We start from the raw sequence: 17,285 nt of genomic DNA on the forward strand, positions 1-17,285 counted from the left end.
AAAATAGATTACCAAAAAAATTGCTTATGTGAAACATGATTACATTCATGTGTGTATGTATGTGTGTGTGCTTGCATAGAAAACTGTGGAGTGATACTTAACAAAATATTAACAATAGTTATGGTTGGTGATGTTTCAGGTGATTTACATTTCCGTTTTAGCATTTACTGTATTGCTTGAATTTTCTACATAGTAGGCATTATTCTTATAATTAAGAAAATTATTGTAGAAGGAAAAATTTCAATGCCCATAAACTTAGTGAAGGAGGGAAAATGTTACTGTAGTAAGTCTAATCATCTTTATATGGTATTGCTCAATATTCTAATTGCTATGAAATTTTTTTCAATAAAATGACAGTCCTGAAATTGTAAGAGATACGCTAGGAGATAAAGCTATTTAGAGTCTAGATTTTCTATAGCATGGAAATGTAAATATTTTCTTTTTATTCTTTCCCTCCTCATCAGGCATGTTTCTGGCTGACCTGATAGAAAAATATTTTGTGTCCCCTACCCTGTTCCGAGTGATCCGTCTTGCCAGGATTGGCCGAATTCTACGTCTGATCAAAGGGGCGAAGGGGATCCGCACGCTGCTCTTTGCTCTGATGATGTCCCTCCCTGCGTTGTTTAACATCGGCCTCCTGCTCTTCCTGGTCATGTTCATCTACGCCATCTTTGGAATGTCCAGCTTTGCCTATGTTAAAAAGGAAGCTGGAATTAATGACATGTTCAACTTTGAAACCTTTGGCAACAGCATGATCTGCCTGTTCCAGATCACCACCTCTGCTGGCTGGGACGGGTTGCTAGCACCTATTCTTAATAGTGGACCCCCAGACTGTGACCCTGAAAAAGATCACCCTGGAAGCTCAGTTAAGGGAGACTGTGGCAGCCCATCTGTCGGGATATTCTATTTTGTTAGCTACATCATCATATCCTTTCTGGTTGTGGTGAACATGTACATCGCTGTCATCCTGGAGAACTTCAGTGTTGCTACTGAAGAAAGTACTGAACCTCTTAGTGAAGATGACTTTGAGATGTTCTACAAGGTTTGGGAGAAGTTTGATCCTGATGCTACCCAGTTTATAGAATATAGAAAACTCTCTGACTTTGCAGCTGCCCTGGATCCTCCTCTGCTCATAGCAAAACCAAACAACGTCCAGCTCATTGCCATGGATCTGCCCATGGTCAATGGTGACCGGATTCATTGCCTTGACATCTTATTTGCTTTTACAAAACGTGTTTTGGGTGAAGGTGGAGGGATGGACTCTCTTCGTTCACAGATGGAAGAAAGGTTCATGTCAGCAAATCCTTCTAAAGTCTCCTATGAACCCATCACAACTACACTAAAACGAAAACAAGAGGATGTGTCTGCTACTGTCATTCAGCGTGCTTACAGACGTCACCGCTTAAGGCAAAATGTCAAAAATATATCAAGTATATACATAAAAGATGGAGACAGAGATGATGATTTGCCCCGTAAAGAAGATACAGTTTTTGATAAAGTTAATGAGAACTCAAGTCCAGAAAAACCAGATGCAACCCCATCTATCGTCTCTCCACCTTCCTATGACAGTGTAACAAAACCAGACAAAGAGAAATATGAAAAAGACAAAACAGAAAAGGAAGACAAAGGAAAAGATGGCAAGGAAAGAAAAAAATAGAGCTTCACATTTAATACACTGTTTACAGCCTGTGAAGGTGATTTGTGTCAATAAGACTCTTTTAAGGAGGTCTATGCCAAAACTTTTTACCAAAATATTCTCAAAGTCAGTGCAGTCACTAGCTCTGATTCCTTAAGATAGGTGGGCAGCATTAGCAAATGGCTATTTTTGCACTGGTAAATGATTCTGTAAGAATTGTAGGGTAACTCTATAGGGATTATTGATTACAGCAGGCAAAGGTAATTTAATTTTATTTGCTTTTAATAAATCACAAGACCATGTAGGAAATGTTCACACCTGTCTTGTCATCTTTTCACAAGATTGTAAACATTCATATTTCCCACGCAAATACACACACACACACGCGTGCGCGCGCACACACACATGCACATATCTATATTTGGACATCTACAAAAGTATTTTGTCTTGGCTCTGCCATGAAATACCCTGATAGAAGGAATGGACATTAATAATGAGTGTTTAGTTAAAACATGTTGGTGTTAGGGAACAAAACACTTTTATCCATGTACAGAGGTCATTCTATATTTTGAGGTGCTTAAATTTATTCTATATTGCATCAGAACCAATTTATATGTACCTATAAAATGCTATGGAATTAAAAACATGTGTAGGCTACTCATTTCAACAAATACTTTTCATTTATCTTGACTCATGTAACAACCAGAATTAAGATTTACCTTTAGAGTATTGTGCTTTATAGCCTGTCTTTTTTATATCCTTCTTAGTTCATTCAACCAAAGAACATGAAAAATTATTCCAAGTACTACATATCACATCCCTCAAAAGAAAAAAATGAAGATAATTGAAAAAAGAGGCAATAGAAGAAAGCTTTATTTACTATTACTTATATAATAATCTCACACTACACTGTGCTGCCCAAAAATACCAATAATGACACAACTTTTCATCTCTCTTGTCACATTTTTTTCTGCTGTCTCATGCACTATTGTTTAGTCATTCTTTAGCACTAAGCAAAATTGTTATTTTCCTTCAATGAAGTGCTTCCTGATATGCAGATCACTATTTAATATCATTGTACATGACTGGAGCACAGTATTTACTCCATCATCTCTATACCATCCTAAATGTGTGTGGCAAACTTTGAAGTCATAATATAAGACAAACTTTCAACCCCAAATTGTCTTTAGAATGAACAAAAAAGCATTTGACTGGGATTCTTGCCAACTTGCTTTCTTGTCACTTAATTTACTTTCCTAATTTGTACAAGCAATCCTTTTAGGCGGCTAATCTTTCATCTGAAAATGAGGAGGATGTCACTTTGCACTTAAAATTCCATGACTATGAGGTATATTATGCATCAATCAATAAAGTACCCTGAGTTTATAACTTACTGAGCACATAATTCATTTTACTTTAGCTGGTGTCTTCTTACCAAGGGTTATAAATCTAGCTTTTAAGAAATTCTTGTTAATAGTGGCTTGAAAACAATGGCCATGATGAAGTTTTTCATCATTTCATTTCAGGAATATGAGGTCTTTCTCCTACCGAGTTTTACAGTTTTAAAAATTGAGTTATGTAAGGAGAAAGTAGTTTTTTTAGATTTTGTGCGAGTTTCATTCTAGAAGATACTTCATGCTTTCTTAAATTAAAAGGGAACAGGAATTATATTTCTGTAATCAGTACTTAAACATATATTTTGTTGTTATGGCTAGTTAAAAAGAAAGGATTTTTAAACATACCTATAGAGATGAAGAGGTATGGGTAGAGAATGAGAGACAGAAAGGAAAGACTAAGAAACATAGATATGGGAAAGCCAGATAGAAACAGACATTTCCACAGAACTTCCTATCTAGAAAATTTTTTAATTGTGATGTATTTTATAATGCCCATGATGGAGATGATCACTTGTAGACATTTGTCATAAGGTACATATGAAATTAAATCTAGGGCCAAAGATTCTTTACATCTATGTTCAATCATTCATCTTTGATTATTTGAGCCACTTTCCAATTTAATATGAAAGATACCATGCAGTGTTTTCCTAGATTCTGTAGAGCATTGCATCACATACCTGCTAAGCCTATTAAAAATACATTTTGACAATTTAACTAGGGAACCATACAAAATATGTTATATTTGTAAGATTTGTAATACATTAAATTAATAAATTAATATCACCTTAAATGTGAAGTAAGTCTACCCTTATTATTTTAAACACATATAAATGTAACTGCATTTTGCATATTTATAGACTATAGTATAAAAAGATGTGTGGTGGGCAGGTTTATGTGGGATTTACTCTCAATGTTTTTACATGTCTTGATTTTTATGTAAAAGAAAAAATATTGGCAACTGATTCCTCAACACAGTTTCTTCTGAGCATTTCAAAAAATGATAAAGTTGCTCTTTCTCCTATTTCATGCTGAACTATAATTTTTTAAAAATATAAAATACTTGTTTTTTATACATATATATGTTTTCCCAGGAATGTCTAGTTTTGACTTTTTATCAATTAAGAACAATATTTGAAAGTAAGATATAATTCAGTACAGTGTAAACTTGAAGAAAAAGTACACTTTTCATGTAGATTACTGTTTGGCTCTGATTATGAAATATCACTCCCCCAAGGCATTGTCATACTAATATTAAAATTACACAATCACTGAACTCATTTCACCTAATGATGTAGAATGGCAGTTATACTGTAAAATTTAAGTGAGAATAAAATGGAAGCAAACATATTTGAACACAAATCTATACATATAAATTTGGATGAAAGTGGAAGAATCTCATTTTACCTTTTTGATTGTTACATCGTTTACAAAAGACGTAAGTGACTTGTGGGCTGATTCTTAAATGCTGGTTATTAAATCTCAACCCAAAATGTCCATCATGATTTTATAGAATTTTTAATAGCTTTATTACAAAGAGTTAAAATAAAATGCCTATGTAAATAAAGCAGTTCTAAATAGAAATTTTGGAGAAATGTTAATGAAAGTACATAATGAAACGAGGGCCAGCTAAGTTAGTATGGCCAAATAATTGGCCTGGGTTTAGGACGTATGTATAGAGGCCACCAATTTATTTAAATAGCTCTGGTTTATTATGTTATGTTTTTGAAGAAAACAAGAATTGCTTCACAAAAATAAATGAATAGCCATGAATATAATATGCTGTTTACATAGAAGTCTTTACAAATTTTATACATCTATGAATGCTCATATTTGAGTTTGAGTTTGTCATCAATTAAATTGTAGTTATATTTGAGACACACTGTAACAGAATCTATAAATAAAAGGCATCAGAAAAATAAAATGTTTGTATGTATTTTCTGTTTCTGTGAGAACAACCTTTAAGGAGATAATTTCAGTGCATCTCTAAGTAAGTTGCAGCGATTGTTTTTTTAAAAAAATGAAAGAAGAACAGTTTCAGATGTCCTCTATAAGAAGTTTACCAGGATAAGGAAGATGGGGATAAAGAATATAGAACTCTACCCTAGCCATTTGGCTCAGTGGAAAGAGCTTCAACCTGTGGACTGAAAGGTCCCGGGTTTGATTCCAGTCAAGGGCATGTACCTCTGTTGCAGGCTGGGTCCCAGGCCCTTGTTAGGGTGTGTGCAAGTGGCAACCAATCGATGTGTCTCTCTCATATTGATATTTATCTCTGTCTCCCCCTCCCTTTCACTCTCTCTTAAAAAAAATCAATGGAAAAATATCCTCCAGTGAGGATTAACCAAGAGAGAGAGAGAATATAGAGTTCCAAAGCAATTCACTAAAATCCACAACAGAGTTTGTGCCATCAGGAAAAAAAATGAGACAGGAAGTGAAATATACAAACAGCCACACAATGAGAGTATGCATTGTATGTGTGTGTGTGTGTGTGTGTGTGTGTGTGTGTGTGTAATGGCAGAGAGGTAGTAAGGCATACATAATGGCTAAAGGCGTGGGTCCCAGAACCAGAACTGTATTTGGATCCCAGTTAAGCCATGCCTCTCTGAGTTTTCTGAATACATTATTTAACCAACACATGCCTCAGCTTTCTCATCTATAAAACGAGGCTAATAGTTCTACGTAATAATGTGGTCTTAAGTATAGAGGGAGAAATCCCCAAGAAGCCATTAGAACAATATCTGACAGCACAGACTCAAGAGTTTATATTAGTAGTGGCACTTAGGGTGGCAGTCAGTTTGCCACTAAAAATATAAGAGCCCAGGCTGCCTCTCTATCATGTAGGAGCACAATGCAGTCTCCCTAAATGTTACATAATAACAGCATTCCCTCTGTTGTATATGACTTTGTGTAAATATGGTGCCCGAAAGGGTCTCATGCATCCTTTGGATATATAATGAACATTTAGTGATGTGACATATAGACCAAACTATTTCAAAATTGATAAATTTTGGTATTTGTGAATTTAACATGTTAGAAACATGTATATTTACAAAGATTTAGCTTATTCTATGAAAAATTTGGGGGCGGTATTTTCCATATTTAGCTAAATAATCCAAATATCTCTTATTTGAGAAGACAAAAATGACAATATAGGAATGATTATAAATATCAGAGAGTAATATATTGATTCTTCATACATTATGAGTCATGCATATGTTATATGTATTAGATTATGCTTCATTATATGTTCTATTACCTATGTTATATACTATTGTATTTTATGATAGAAAGATAGTATCAGGATGCTTCACTCTTAAAAGCTTCACAATTTTGGTCATAGCTTAGGACGAGTTTGTGCATATCATTTTACTGCACATTTTTATGATTCTGGAAGTACTCTAGTCATTCAATTTAATAATTTATTAGCTGTTTTGCAAAAAAAATCATACAGAAGCTAACTTGTTATTCTTAGTAGTTATTTTATTTCTCATGCCTATAAATGATTGATTTTTTTTACATAAGACAGATTCAAAATAGTCATTTCACTTTGGCAGTTCAGGCCAAAGATTTAAAGAGAAAATAGTAAAATTTGTAATTAAAATAAAAATTTGTGCCCTGGCTGGGTGGCTCAGTTGGTTTAAGTGTTATACCATATACCAAAAGGTCGCAGGTTTAATTCTTGATCAGGGCACATACCTAGGTAGAGAGGGTTTTATCCTTGGTTAGGGCCCATACAGGAGCCAACCAAATGATATTTTTCTCATCCATGTTTTTCTCTCTCTTGCTCTCTCTCCCTTTCTCTCTCTCTCAAATAAATTTTAAAAAACATATCCTCTGGTGAGGATTAAAAAATAAATAAGTAAAAACTTGTCCTTCTGCTTGAATCTAGGACATTATCATTTCCTTGATGTACTCAGTATGGAAATTAAGAAGTAATTTTAATACAATTTTATGGATGCGAAATAGATACTAAAGCTCTACAGGAAACATTTTTTCTTTAAAAATATGAAGCTCACAACTACCAAACTTTTAAATATCAAAATTCAATTTGACTCCCTTTAAGAAACTAGTAAAGATAGAATTGTCTTGTAATCTCCCTAAACTCAGCACATCTTGATGTTGGTGCCCTCAATAGAATCAGCTCTGATAAGAGAGGATGGAGAGAAAACAAGTGGGAAAAGAATTACTTCTTGCTTTATTTTCCTGCCTAATTTATTTCCCTTTACATATTCATCTTACTCTAATCATCTCATTTTTGACCCTGAATTCAGAACAAAGATTGCTAACTGGTTTAGAGTCGTCTAATTTTGTCCTGACTCTTGCAATGAAAAGAAATGTTTACCTCGAAGGAAGGACACATCGTTCATTTATTTTAGATACAAATGGGTCTGCCTCCTACAAGCCACAGCCAGAATACCACTTAGAGCCAGGCTGTGGGCAGAAAGGGATCTGGAAGGGAGCCAGGGAGAACAAGAGAAGCAATCTCCTTTAGCTTTGTGACTCTAAGCAGAAACCTGAAGAAGGACCACAAGCCAGAAGTACATGTTTGCCGGCAAGCATATTTTAATACTTTCCTTTGACATAAAGTTTAAAATTCACTAAGTCTCGTGCCTAGAGCTAGAGGGGCATGACCAGCGGTTCTCAACCTGTGGGTCGCGACCCCTTTGGCGGTCGAACGACCTTTTCACAGGGGTCGCCCAAGACCATCCTGCATATCAGATATTTACATTACGATCCATAACAGTAGCAACATTACAGTTATGAAGTAGCAACGAAAATAATTTTATGGTTGGGTCACAACATGAGGAACTGTATTTAAAGGGCCAGAAGGTTGAGAACCACTGGCTTAGTCTAAAGAAGCCTGTGCTTGTATAGAAAAGCACAGCTGTTTGATCTGCACAATGCTGAGGAATCATATGGCAGCTGAAAATGGCAGCCTTTGGCATTTTTTCTATACTAGCGTTTCTTTCTGTCCAGATATTTCCTCCGAGAGTAAGAGAACTCTTTTTTTTTCTCCCCTGTTTCTGTCATCTTGGGAGCTAAAACCTTCAAAACGAATCTCTTCCTCTTTATAGGATCAATAAAGCAAATTAGACATGACATTGAAAGCACTTAAATGTTTTTCAGAGTGCAGTATCATCTTATGCCTTTAAGAATTGTCAATAAATGAAAATATACAAACATATACACCGTAGCATCATATTAGGTAATATCATGAGTTTTCATCTTTCTGTTACTGAGAAAATGTGACTGTGAACTTGAGCTTCAGTGTCTTTATAAGAGACTGAAGTTCCTTATAGTAGTTCCAAAGTATATAAGTACAAGGTAAGAACTTTAAAGGGCAATAACTTATTATGTATTTTCTGAAGTACCTCTCAATAAAGGATTTAGTCATAAATTCAATAAAATGATATGGAGCATTTACTGTTTCCTGGAAGAATAACAGTATCATGCTATATTTCCATAATTTATCATGGACACATCAGGGAGAAGAGCCTAACCTATCAGGACATGAGTATAAACACTGAGGAAGAGTTCCTTTTAAATGGGTTGAGTATGAAGTACTCTGGGCCAAAGTAAAGAAGTCCTAAAGCAATTGAATAAAAAGGGTCTGTGCTGGAAGCCAGTTCCAGCATGTCAGCAGGGCTGAATCATCTGGGAATGGCTGAGGAAGGGCATTTCCCCAAACCTGAAAAGGATGCATAAATGATTGCTTGCTGCCAGACAGCTAAAGGCATTTCAATCTACATGGTATTGCCTCCTACTGGCCAAACACCTGAACAGCCGTAGGCAATTCCCTAATCTGACAATGCTTCTGTATACAAACCCTGGCCTTTGAAGTGTATATCTACCTCGCCTTAGGACAAATTGTGTTAATAAAAAGCAAGGGGTTCAGAGAGGAGAAGAACTTAGTTCCTTTAGCTAAGTCTTCTCTGACACCCCAATATGCCTTCCAAAATTATGTTTCGTCTCTGGACTCTTATTTAATTTATGCACAGCGCCTTCTCCAGACTTCTGAACCCTTCTAGATGCTGGATCAAGACCACTGGCATTAGGTCTGAAGTTCAATGAAGACATCAGGTTAGAGACACATATCCAGGAGTGGTTGAATCCAAAAGCAGATTAAATCAACCACAGTGTATGCATGCATGCATGCAAGTAGAAGCATGAAACAGAGCTTGAGGGAGAGTAGACAGAATATTAAGAAAGAGAAGGGCTGGCTATAGCCCAGTTGGGCAGCAGTTCTCAACCTGTGGGAACCCCTTTGACGGTCGAACTACCCTTTCACAGGGGTCGCCTAAGACCATCCTGCATATCAGATATTTACATTACTATTCATAACAGTAGCAACATTACAGTTATGAAGTAAAAACGAAAATAATTTTATAGTTGGATCACAACATGAGGAACTGTATTTAAAGGGCCAGAAGGTTGAGAACCACTGGTTTAGAGTGTCCTCCCCAATACGCCAAGGTTGTGGGTTTGATCCCTGGTCAGGGCACAACAAGAATCAACCAATGAATGCACAAATAAATGGAACAACAAATTGATGTTCCTTTCTCTCTTTCTCTCTCTCTCTCTCTCTCTCTCTCTCTCTCTCTCTCTCTGCCTTTCTCCAAAATCAATTTAAAATTTTAAAAAGAAAGAGAAAAGGGTCAGCATTACAAATTGCTACAGAGTAGTCACACAATTAAACACTGAAGTGTCAATTGTTTAATACAAACCACATTGTATGAGTCAATGAGAAGTATGTTAAGCCTTAATAGGACTATTAACCACATCTCATAAAACTTACCTTTCCAGTACCTAGCAGGATAAATATTATAAGAATGGAAATTTAACAACTCAAATTGAATATCCTGTTGTGGAATATGTGCTTGCTTTTTCAACCTATGTTTTAAATTGGGCTTTCAGGACATCAGTGGAAATATCAGAGTAAGAACTTCTGATAATCTATTTCTCAAAAAGAATAAGAACACTGGCAAAATTGTCACAATCAACTTTTTCAGAGCTCTGGAAATTAGCTAAAAGAACATATGTTCAAGAAAGCCAGTGGGTGAATCTCAGCAAGAACAGTAAGCTTTAAAGTAGCTTTGAAAATCAACTGTCCGGCAATAACGGTGAAAACCTGCAGCCTCAAAGCCACTAGAGGGGTCAGAATGGTTCAGAGCTTCCTGTGTCTAGAAAATTGTTTGTCAATTCCCTGGACAACCCGCTTGCAAAGCTGTCTTTATCTGGCCTGACTCAGAGCACAGCCAGTACACACAGCTTTTTCCCTGCGGTTGTTTGCAATTATTTAACATTGCAGCTGCCTGAGACAATACTGGGTAAACAAGATTATCAAACACTTTTAAAGGAAAAGCTGGAGACGGAAATGTTCACAATGGATTTTGTAAAGACACAACATATTTCTGGGGATCTACAAACCACATGCATTTACAAGGCTGTGAGCATTGCAAGCCATGAGCATCCCAGGGCTGTGCATATGTTCTGAGCCCTCACCTCTGGCTGACCTTGAGGCTTGCATATGGAAGGAGTAAAAGCTAAGGTAAAGTTGTAAACTGCCTGCCTGCATCTTAAAGGTATGTCCCTTCAAGCTAACAGAGGCGCTCAGCAAAGGCTGGGAGATTTAATGGTCTAAGGCAGCGGTTCTCAACCTTCCTAATGCCGCGACCCTTTAATACAGTTCTCATGTTGTGATGACCCCCAACCATAAAATTATTTTCGTTGCTACTTCATAACTGTAACTTTGCTACTGTTATGAATCGTAATGTAAATATCTGATATGCAGGATGTATTTTCATTGTTAAAAATTGAGCATAATTAAAGCATAGTGATTACTCACAAAAACAATATGTAATTATATATTCAATATGTGTTTTCCGATGGTCTTAGGCGACACCTGTGAAAGGGTCATTGGACCCCCAAAGGGGTCTTGACCCACAGGTTGAGAACCGCGGGTCTAAGGCATCTAAAGAAATTCCTATCCAGTCAGCTAACCATTAACCTAGATGTTATACCCAGATTTCAAGATTCCCAAGAACCCACATCAGGGAGCCATCCAATCCGATGCAAAAGCATAAGAATCTGTATTTCAAGCTAGCTTGAGCTCTCCATCCACCAGACTCACCGACACATCGGCTAGCCAAGTGGCCAAGAGAGCCAACCCCGCCCAGAGACCAGTTATATGGGGCGGGGGTTGGAGTAAGGGGAGGAGAAAGGACTGTGCTCTGCCAATTGGCCAGGTGCAAGCCGGGTCCTGTTACACAGGATGTGGTCATATCTATGGCGCGCACTTCCCTTGATTGTCATTGGTTAGTTTAAAATCCCGGGCGTGGCCAGCAGAGGCCTGGGCTTCCGGGAAGAAGGCCGCACGTGGCCCCAACATGGAGGATACAGGCAAGATGGAGGGCATAGCCCTCGCCCTTTCATTCCCCCCTTTGTCTTGGAACTTCCGGCTCAATCATGAGACGGACTGCATTTCTATTTCACCATTGCTAGAGGCCCGAACTGGGCATATCTTAACAAATGGTCTGGTGGAAGGGAAAGAAACTATTTTAGCATTAACAACTTCTATTGAAATAGGATTTTTCTTCTTAAAATTCCTCGATGGCTATCAAAAAGCCAAATCAAGATTAATTTATCTACTGTCTTGATGTTTGCATAAACACAACAAGAATGGTAACTGACTACCTTTGCTGGAATTTCATGGTTGAATCTTAATGTGCCCCGTAGGGCCAGGAAGCCACGCCACCCAGCTGCCATCAGGCCCGCCTGCAGTATCTGCTGAGTTAGGTGAATCCCTCACCTGTAGCAACTCCACCTGAGCCCACGCTCCAGGATTTAAGGCCCATCTCAGTAGCCCTTCTACCCGTTGCGGTCCAGAGTGTGTGGGGGTTCTGCAGGAACGTAGAGGCATCCCTACTGCTCCCCTTCTACTCTTACCAACCACCAGTGATGGTAGGGCATCGGCCTGACATTCCAGCGCCAGCCATCTTCAGGGCTTCCAAGCAGGATACCAGGCTTTCTTCGTGGCATTTTTACTGGCTTCAAGTCTTTAGAGCTCAGACAGGGCTCTTTAAAACATGATACTCCAGTCAAAGTTTTCCATTAATAAAACCACTATTAGGAACCGGTCTTATTGAATCCATGCAAAGAAATGTATTGCCATGTTAGCATTGTCAAATTTCGGAGGAATTACATAAGAAGAAAGACATACTGATCTGCTCTAAGATTTTCTGACTTTCCTTGCCAATTCCTTTTAATAAAACAGTAATTGTTGGCATTAAATTTTCTTTCTATGCATAATCATGCCTTAGACCTTCTATTTTAAACAGGCTTTTCCTAGCTTTACTACCCCTGACATGGGCATGGTGACTCAGGCCTGCAAACAGTACACAGGCTGTTAACTGTTAGCTGTCTCTCAACAGAGACCAAAACCTGATGGGCACTGTTCCCTGCCCAGGTGGGCACCTGCCCTCTTGGCAGCTAGGCACCCTTTACTCTTTGGGGTTCACCCCACATAGTACCCTTCCAGGACAGCCAACATACATTCAAACCTGCAAAAGAATCAAAGGTTAATGTGACATATCAACACAATGAAACATGATATTGGCATCATGGCTGCTTTAGGCAGCCAAATTCTACTAAAGTCTATTCTTGGCCTTCCTATAAATTGTCCTTGTCTCTTTGGAGCCATGTTCATGAAGATGCAGGCATCATCTGAGTCGCGAGCAATGTTACCAGCATCAGGCAGGTCGAGCACGCCATAGATTGAGCTTGAGCGGGTTGTGTTGATCTCGATCGATGCTCCATTTGGTGACGAAGTCTTTCCAGATCGCGGATGGGTCTGCTGACCAGACGTGGGTGTGATGGACCCAGGTCACCACGCTGTCTATCTATTTTGAGAGCGGTGGGGGTCTCAGCACCACGATGTAGGGTGTAGGGACCTTTCCATCGAGGCTCCAGGTGGTGCCTTAGCCAAATGTCCTCGTGCGCCCTCTGGAGCCCTCTCAAGAAAAGAGACAATTCTTGCAGCAAGAAAGTCAGGAATGATAGGGGGTGGGGCCTGACCAGCTTCATTCTCGCCTATCTTTACAGATTTCAAGGCCCATTGTCTTCCTTCACAGGCAGGGGGAAGGGCCCATTAAATCTTTGCCTTGGGGAACTGTGAGCCCCATCCTTAAATGTTATTAGAAAAGCCACAAAATACCTTTTAAATTACCCCAGAATTCCAAAATCCCAACCCAGCACAGAATATCACATAGCAAATAACATCAAATAAACATTTACACTTACACCTTTTCAGTGAACAAGTATTTTTACAGTCTTGGGCTCTTGAGCTGATAACAGGAACATCATCCAAGTCCCCTGATGGGGGCCTGACAGGAACAGATGTGGGGGTCTTTCCCACATCCCAGGACAGGATTCTTGACCTATGTCTTATTTAGATAGAAACGGTATTTATTACAAACAAACAAAAGACTCTCTCTAAGATCAGATGAAATTAGTTTCTACCTGAAATAATTGTACCAGTCCCTTTTAAAGAGATTAGCTTAAAAATAACCCCAAGAGGCAAGTATAATTCCTGCTTCATAGATGATTTGAACTTAAAAGTTTTAAGTTTCCAGCCAATAGGCCTGGCATAGCCGCTAAATTTCAAAATGGTCACAATTTTCCTGCTGGGGAAGTCAAGAAGTAAACCCCATAGCTATTTACATGTAAATTTGACTATCAACTTCCTGGTGGTATTTGCCTCAGGGCGGGAAATTTTCTCCGCCACTTTTTAAGGCCAAAACAGTCTCTGGTTTTTATTCTGTACACAGCAAAAGGTCAGGTTCAGCTCAAAACTATGCGCACTCGTTTTTAAACTGGCCTTTTCCCTTTACACGTACACAGAAATCCCGGATGCATTTTAAAACTTTTACATTTCTAGCTGGGGCGATCTCTATGGGAAGGGGCCGGCTCGCATCCAGAGCCGCAGCCGCCCCCGGCCTCCCGGGTGTCCGGCCCTCAGGCTCCGCAGGGGACCTTCCCCCGGACCCCACGCTGACGGGGGCCTCGCTGCTCCCGCCTCCCGTGAGCGACGCGCCGGCCCCGCCCCCCACGCTCCACCTGGCTCCACTCACTCGCCACAAGCCCGGGGCCAACGCCGGCCAACGCAGGCTGCCGCCGCCGCCGCCAGGCTCCGCGAACGAGCTTGTCCGCGCCGGCCCGAGCCCCCAGGGCCGCCCCCCGAAGACGCGCCGCCGCTCATGGCGCCGAGCGCAGGCCCAAGCTGCGGGGCTCGGGCTGCCTGGGCTGCTGCCGCCTCTCCCGGCCTCCGGCCTCTTCCAGGCTGCGCCGCTCGGGCTCCGGCTCCGGCCCAGCGCCTGCCGCCGACCGGGCCAGAGGCCGAGCCCCCAGGGCTGCTGCCGCAGCCGAGCCGCCCGGGCCCGCTGCGCGGCCGGGCTCCCGGGCAAGGGCTGCGCTCACCTCGCTCCTGCACGCCTGCCCCCGGCTGCAGAGCAAGTGGCTCCTGCGGCCTCAGGCACAGTGATCCCTGCTCACCTTCCCTGCCTGGGAGGCACGCAGGCGGGCGGGGACCCCTCCCCTGCCTTTACACTCACATACTTTCATCAGACATTCATTCAGAGTTTAAATAATCCATTCAATTCCTAACAACTTCCCAATTCCTGAGGGAGCTCTAAAGCCTCCCGCAATCTCCTTGAACTGATCAATCACAATACCCGAAGGACCAGTCTGAGTCCGTCCCACAACATCCGTCCAGTAAGTTCACAGAAAACAAAAACACAGACAGACAAACAGGGCCCCAAAGAACAGCCTTTCAACTCCATGGAAGTAACTAGACGATGGCATTACGCCAAACCCGGCGGGAGCTAACCGCCTCGTCTCAAATCCGCGAGAGGAATACACATCTCTCATAATCCGCGAGAGGAATACACATCTCTCATAACCGTGAGGAGAATACACATTCCTCGTGGGGAGCAGAACGTCTTCTAACTCTCCCCCGCCTGTGGGCGTCCGCCCTAGACCCCTCAGGCAAAGATTCCAGAAGTGAGTTCATACAGGACAGAATACACAACATACAGACACTTACCGCGGCCAAGCAGACTCTACGGATTGAGGATCCCTGCATGGTCCTGGGAACCCCGGGCGAGCCCCCAAATGTTATGCCCAGATTTCAAGATTCCCAAGAACCCACATCAGGGAGCCATCCAATCCGATGCAAAAGCATAAGAATCTGTATTTCAAGCTAGCTTGAGCTCTCCATCCACCAGACTCACCGACACATCGGCTAGCCAAGTGGCCAAGAGAGCCAACCCCGCCCAGAGACCGGTTATATAGGGGGCGGTCGGAGTAAGGGGAGGAGAAAGGACTGTGCTCTGCCAATTGGCCAGGCGCAAGCCGGGTCCTGTTACACAGGATGTGGTCATATCTATGGCGCGCACTTCCCTTGATTGTCATTGGTTAGTTTAAAATCCCGGGCGTGGCCAGCAGAGGCCTGGGCTTCCGGGAAGAAGGCCGCACGTGGCCCCAACATGGAGGATACAGGCAAGATGGAGGGCATAGCCCTCGCCCTTTCACTAGAGACTTCAGTGTCCACACATAACAAAGTATACAGACTTTACTGATTAATCCAGGAAAGTCACCAAATAAACAAGCAGCAGCAGTCACCGCCACAACCAAAAGCAACAATGACAAACCTGGGGAAGAAGGCGAATCTGACCTCAGTAAGATTAATAAGTGATTTCTTATTAGAAACCATGAAGGACAGAGGCAGTGGGATAACAGAGTCAAAGTATTGAAACATTGAACCAAGAATTCTATAGGAAAACTAACCTTCAAAATGAAGGAGAAATTAAGACATCCTTATAAAAACAAAGCTGAAAGAATTTGTTGTGAGCCTATCTGCCCTACAAGAATTACTAAAGAGAGTTCTTAGGCTGAAATGGAAGGACACTAACACAAATTCACATGAAGAAATAAAGAGCACCAATAAATAAACCAAATCAGTAAATGAGACAATATAAATGTATTATTTTTGTTTGTAATTTCTCTTTTTCTTTGATGTGTTTTTTTAAAAATATATTTTTTATTGATTTCAGAGAGGAAGTGAGACAGAGTGAGAGATAGAAACATCAGTCATCGATTGGCTGCCTCCTGCAGGTGCTCTACTGAGGATCTAGCCTCCTGCATGCCCCCTACTGGGGATCGAGCCCACAACTCCTGGCATGTGCCCTTGACTAGAATCGAACCTGGGCACATGCCAGGACGCTCTATCCACTGAGCCAAACCAGCTAGTGTTCTTTGATGTGTTTTGAAAAACAACTGCATAGATCAATAATTTTGCATCTGTGTTGATGGGCACATAATGTTTAAGGATATAATTTGCATGACAAAAGAGCACAGGAACAGGGAGAGAAAGGAGATGTGTAAGAGCAAAGGCTTTGTGTACTATTGAAATTAAATTGGTATTAACCCAAACTAGATTCTTAAAGTTAAAATGTTGACTGTAATCTGCAGGGCAACCACTAAAAAAGAAAAAGGAAAGAAATGACAAGGTAATTAAAATAGAACTCTAGAAAATATCCATTTAATACAAAAGAATGCAGTATAGAGGGAGAAAAAAAAGACATAAGAGGTAGAAAATAAAAACAAAATGGCAAACAAATGCTACCTTATTAATGTTTTGGAATGTTAGTCTTTTTCTCTTTTTTGTTATTAATCAGAAGAAATGAAAATTAAAATAGCAATGAAATATCTGAGCACCCTCAGAATGGCTGCATTTGAGGAAGACTGACAATAACAAGTGCTGTCAAAGATATGGAGCAAAAAGTTTCTCATACATTGCTAGTAAGAATGTAAATTTGTACAATTACATTGTAAATATGTTTGTCAGTATCTATGAATGCTAAAAACATATATTATATACACATATATGTACACACACACACACACACATATATATATATATATATATATATATATATATATATATATATATATTCTATAACCAGAAATCCTATACTAGGCATATATCTGTAAAAATGAGTTTCATGGCCATCAAAAGACATTTATAAGAGTGTTCAGAGATGCTTTATTTATAATAGTCTCAAATAGGAAACAACACAAAAATCCATAAAAATTAGAAATGATGAATATTGTGGTACAGATATACAACAAAATACTATGAACAGCAAGACAACTTACTGTTACATGCAAAATAATGGAGAATCTCACCAACATAATGA

The 17,285-nt window shown here is 40.0% G+C and overlaps 1 protein-coding gene and 1 long non-coding RNA gene across 6 annotated transcripts in view; one reads left to right on the forward strand and one right to left on the reverse strand.

Annotated features, from left to right (window-relative positions):
* The window catches only part of SCN9A (sodium voltage-gated channel alpha subunit 9), a 128,091-nt gene extending 123,169 nt beyond the window's left edge, over positions 1-4,922 (forward strand). For all 4 annotated transcript variants that reach the window (XM_070422827.1, XM_070422824.1, XM_070422826.1 and 1 more), the window contains one exon: positions 465-4,922. In XM_070422827.1, the coding sequence (XP_070278928.1) occupies positions 465-1,657 (1,193 nt within the window). In that variant the 3' untranslated portion in view covers positions 1,658-4,922. The remainder of the gene's footprint in view (positions 1-464) is intronic.
* The window catches only part of LOC139015269 (uncharacterized), a 99,084-nt gene that overhangs the window by 55,220 nt on the left and 26,579 nt on the right, over positions 1-17,285 (reverse strand). For both annotated transcript variants that reach the window (XR_011472428.1, XR_011472427.1), the window contains exon 2: positions 511-690. This is a non-coding gene — a long non-coding RNA (uncharacterized lncRNA). The remainder of the gene's footprint in view (positions 1-510; positions 691-17,285) is intronic.

This window comes from Myotis yumanensis, unplaced genomic scaffold (assembly GCF_028538775.1).
Source record: "Myotis yumanensis isolate MYYU_CA2020_CCGP unplaced genomic scaffold, mMyoYum1.0.hap1 SCAF_8, whole genome shotgun sequence".
Taxonomy (NCBI): Eukaryota; Metazoa; Chordata; class Mammalia; order Chiroptera; family Vespertilionidae; genus Myotis; species Myotis yumanensis.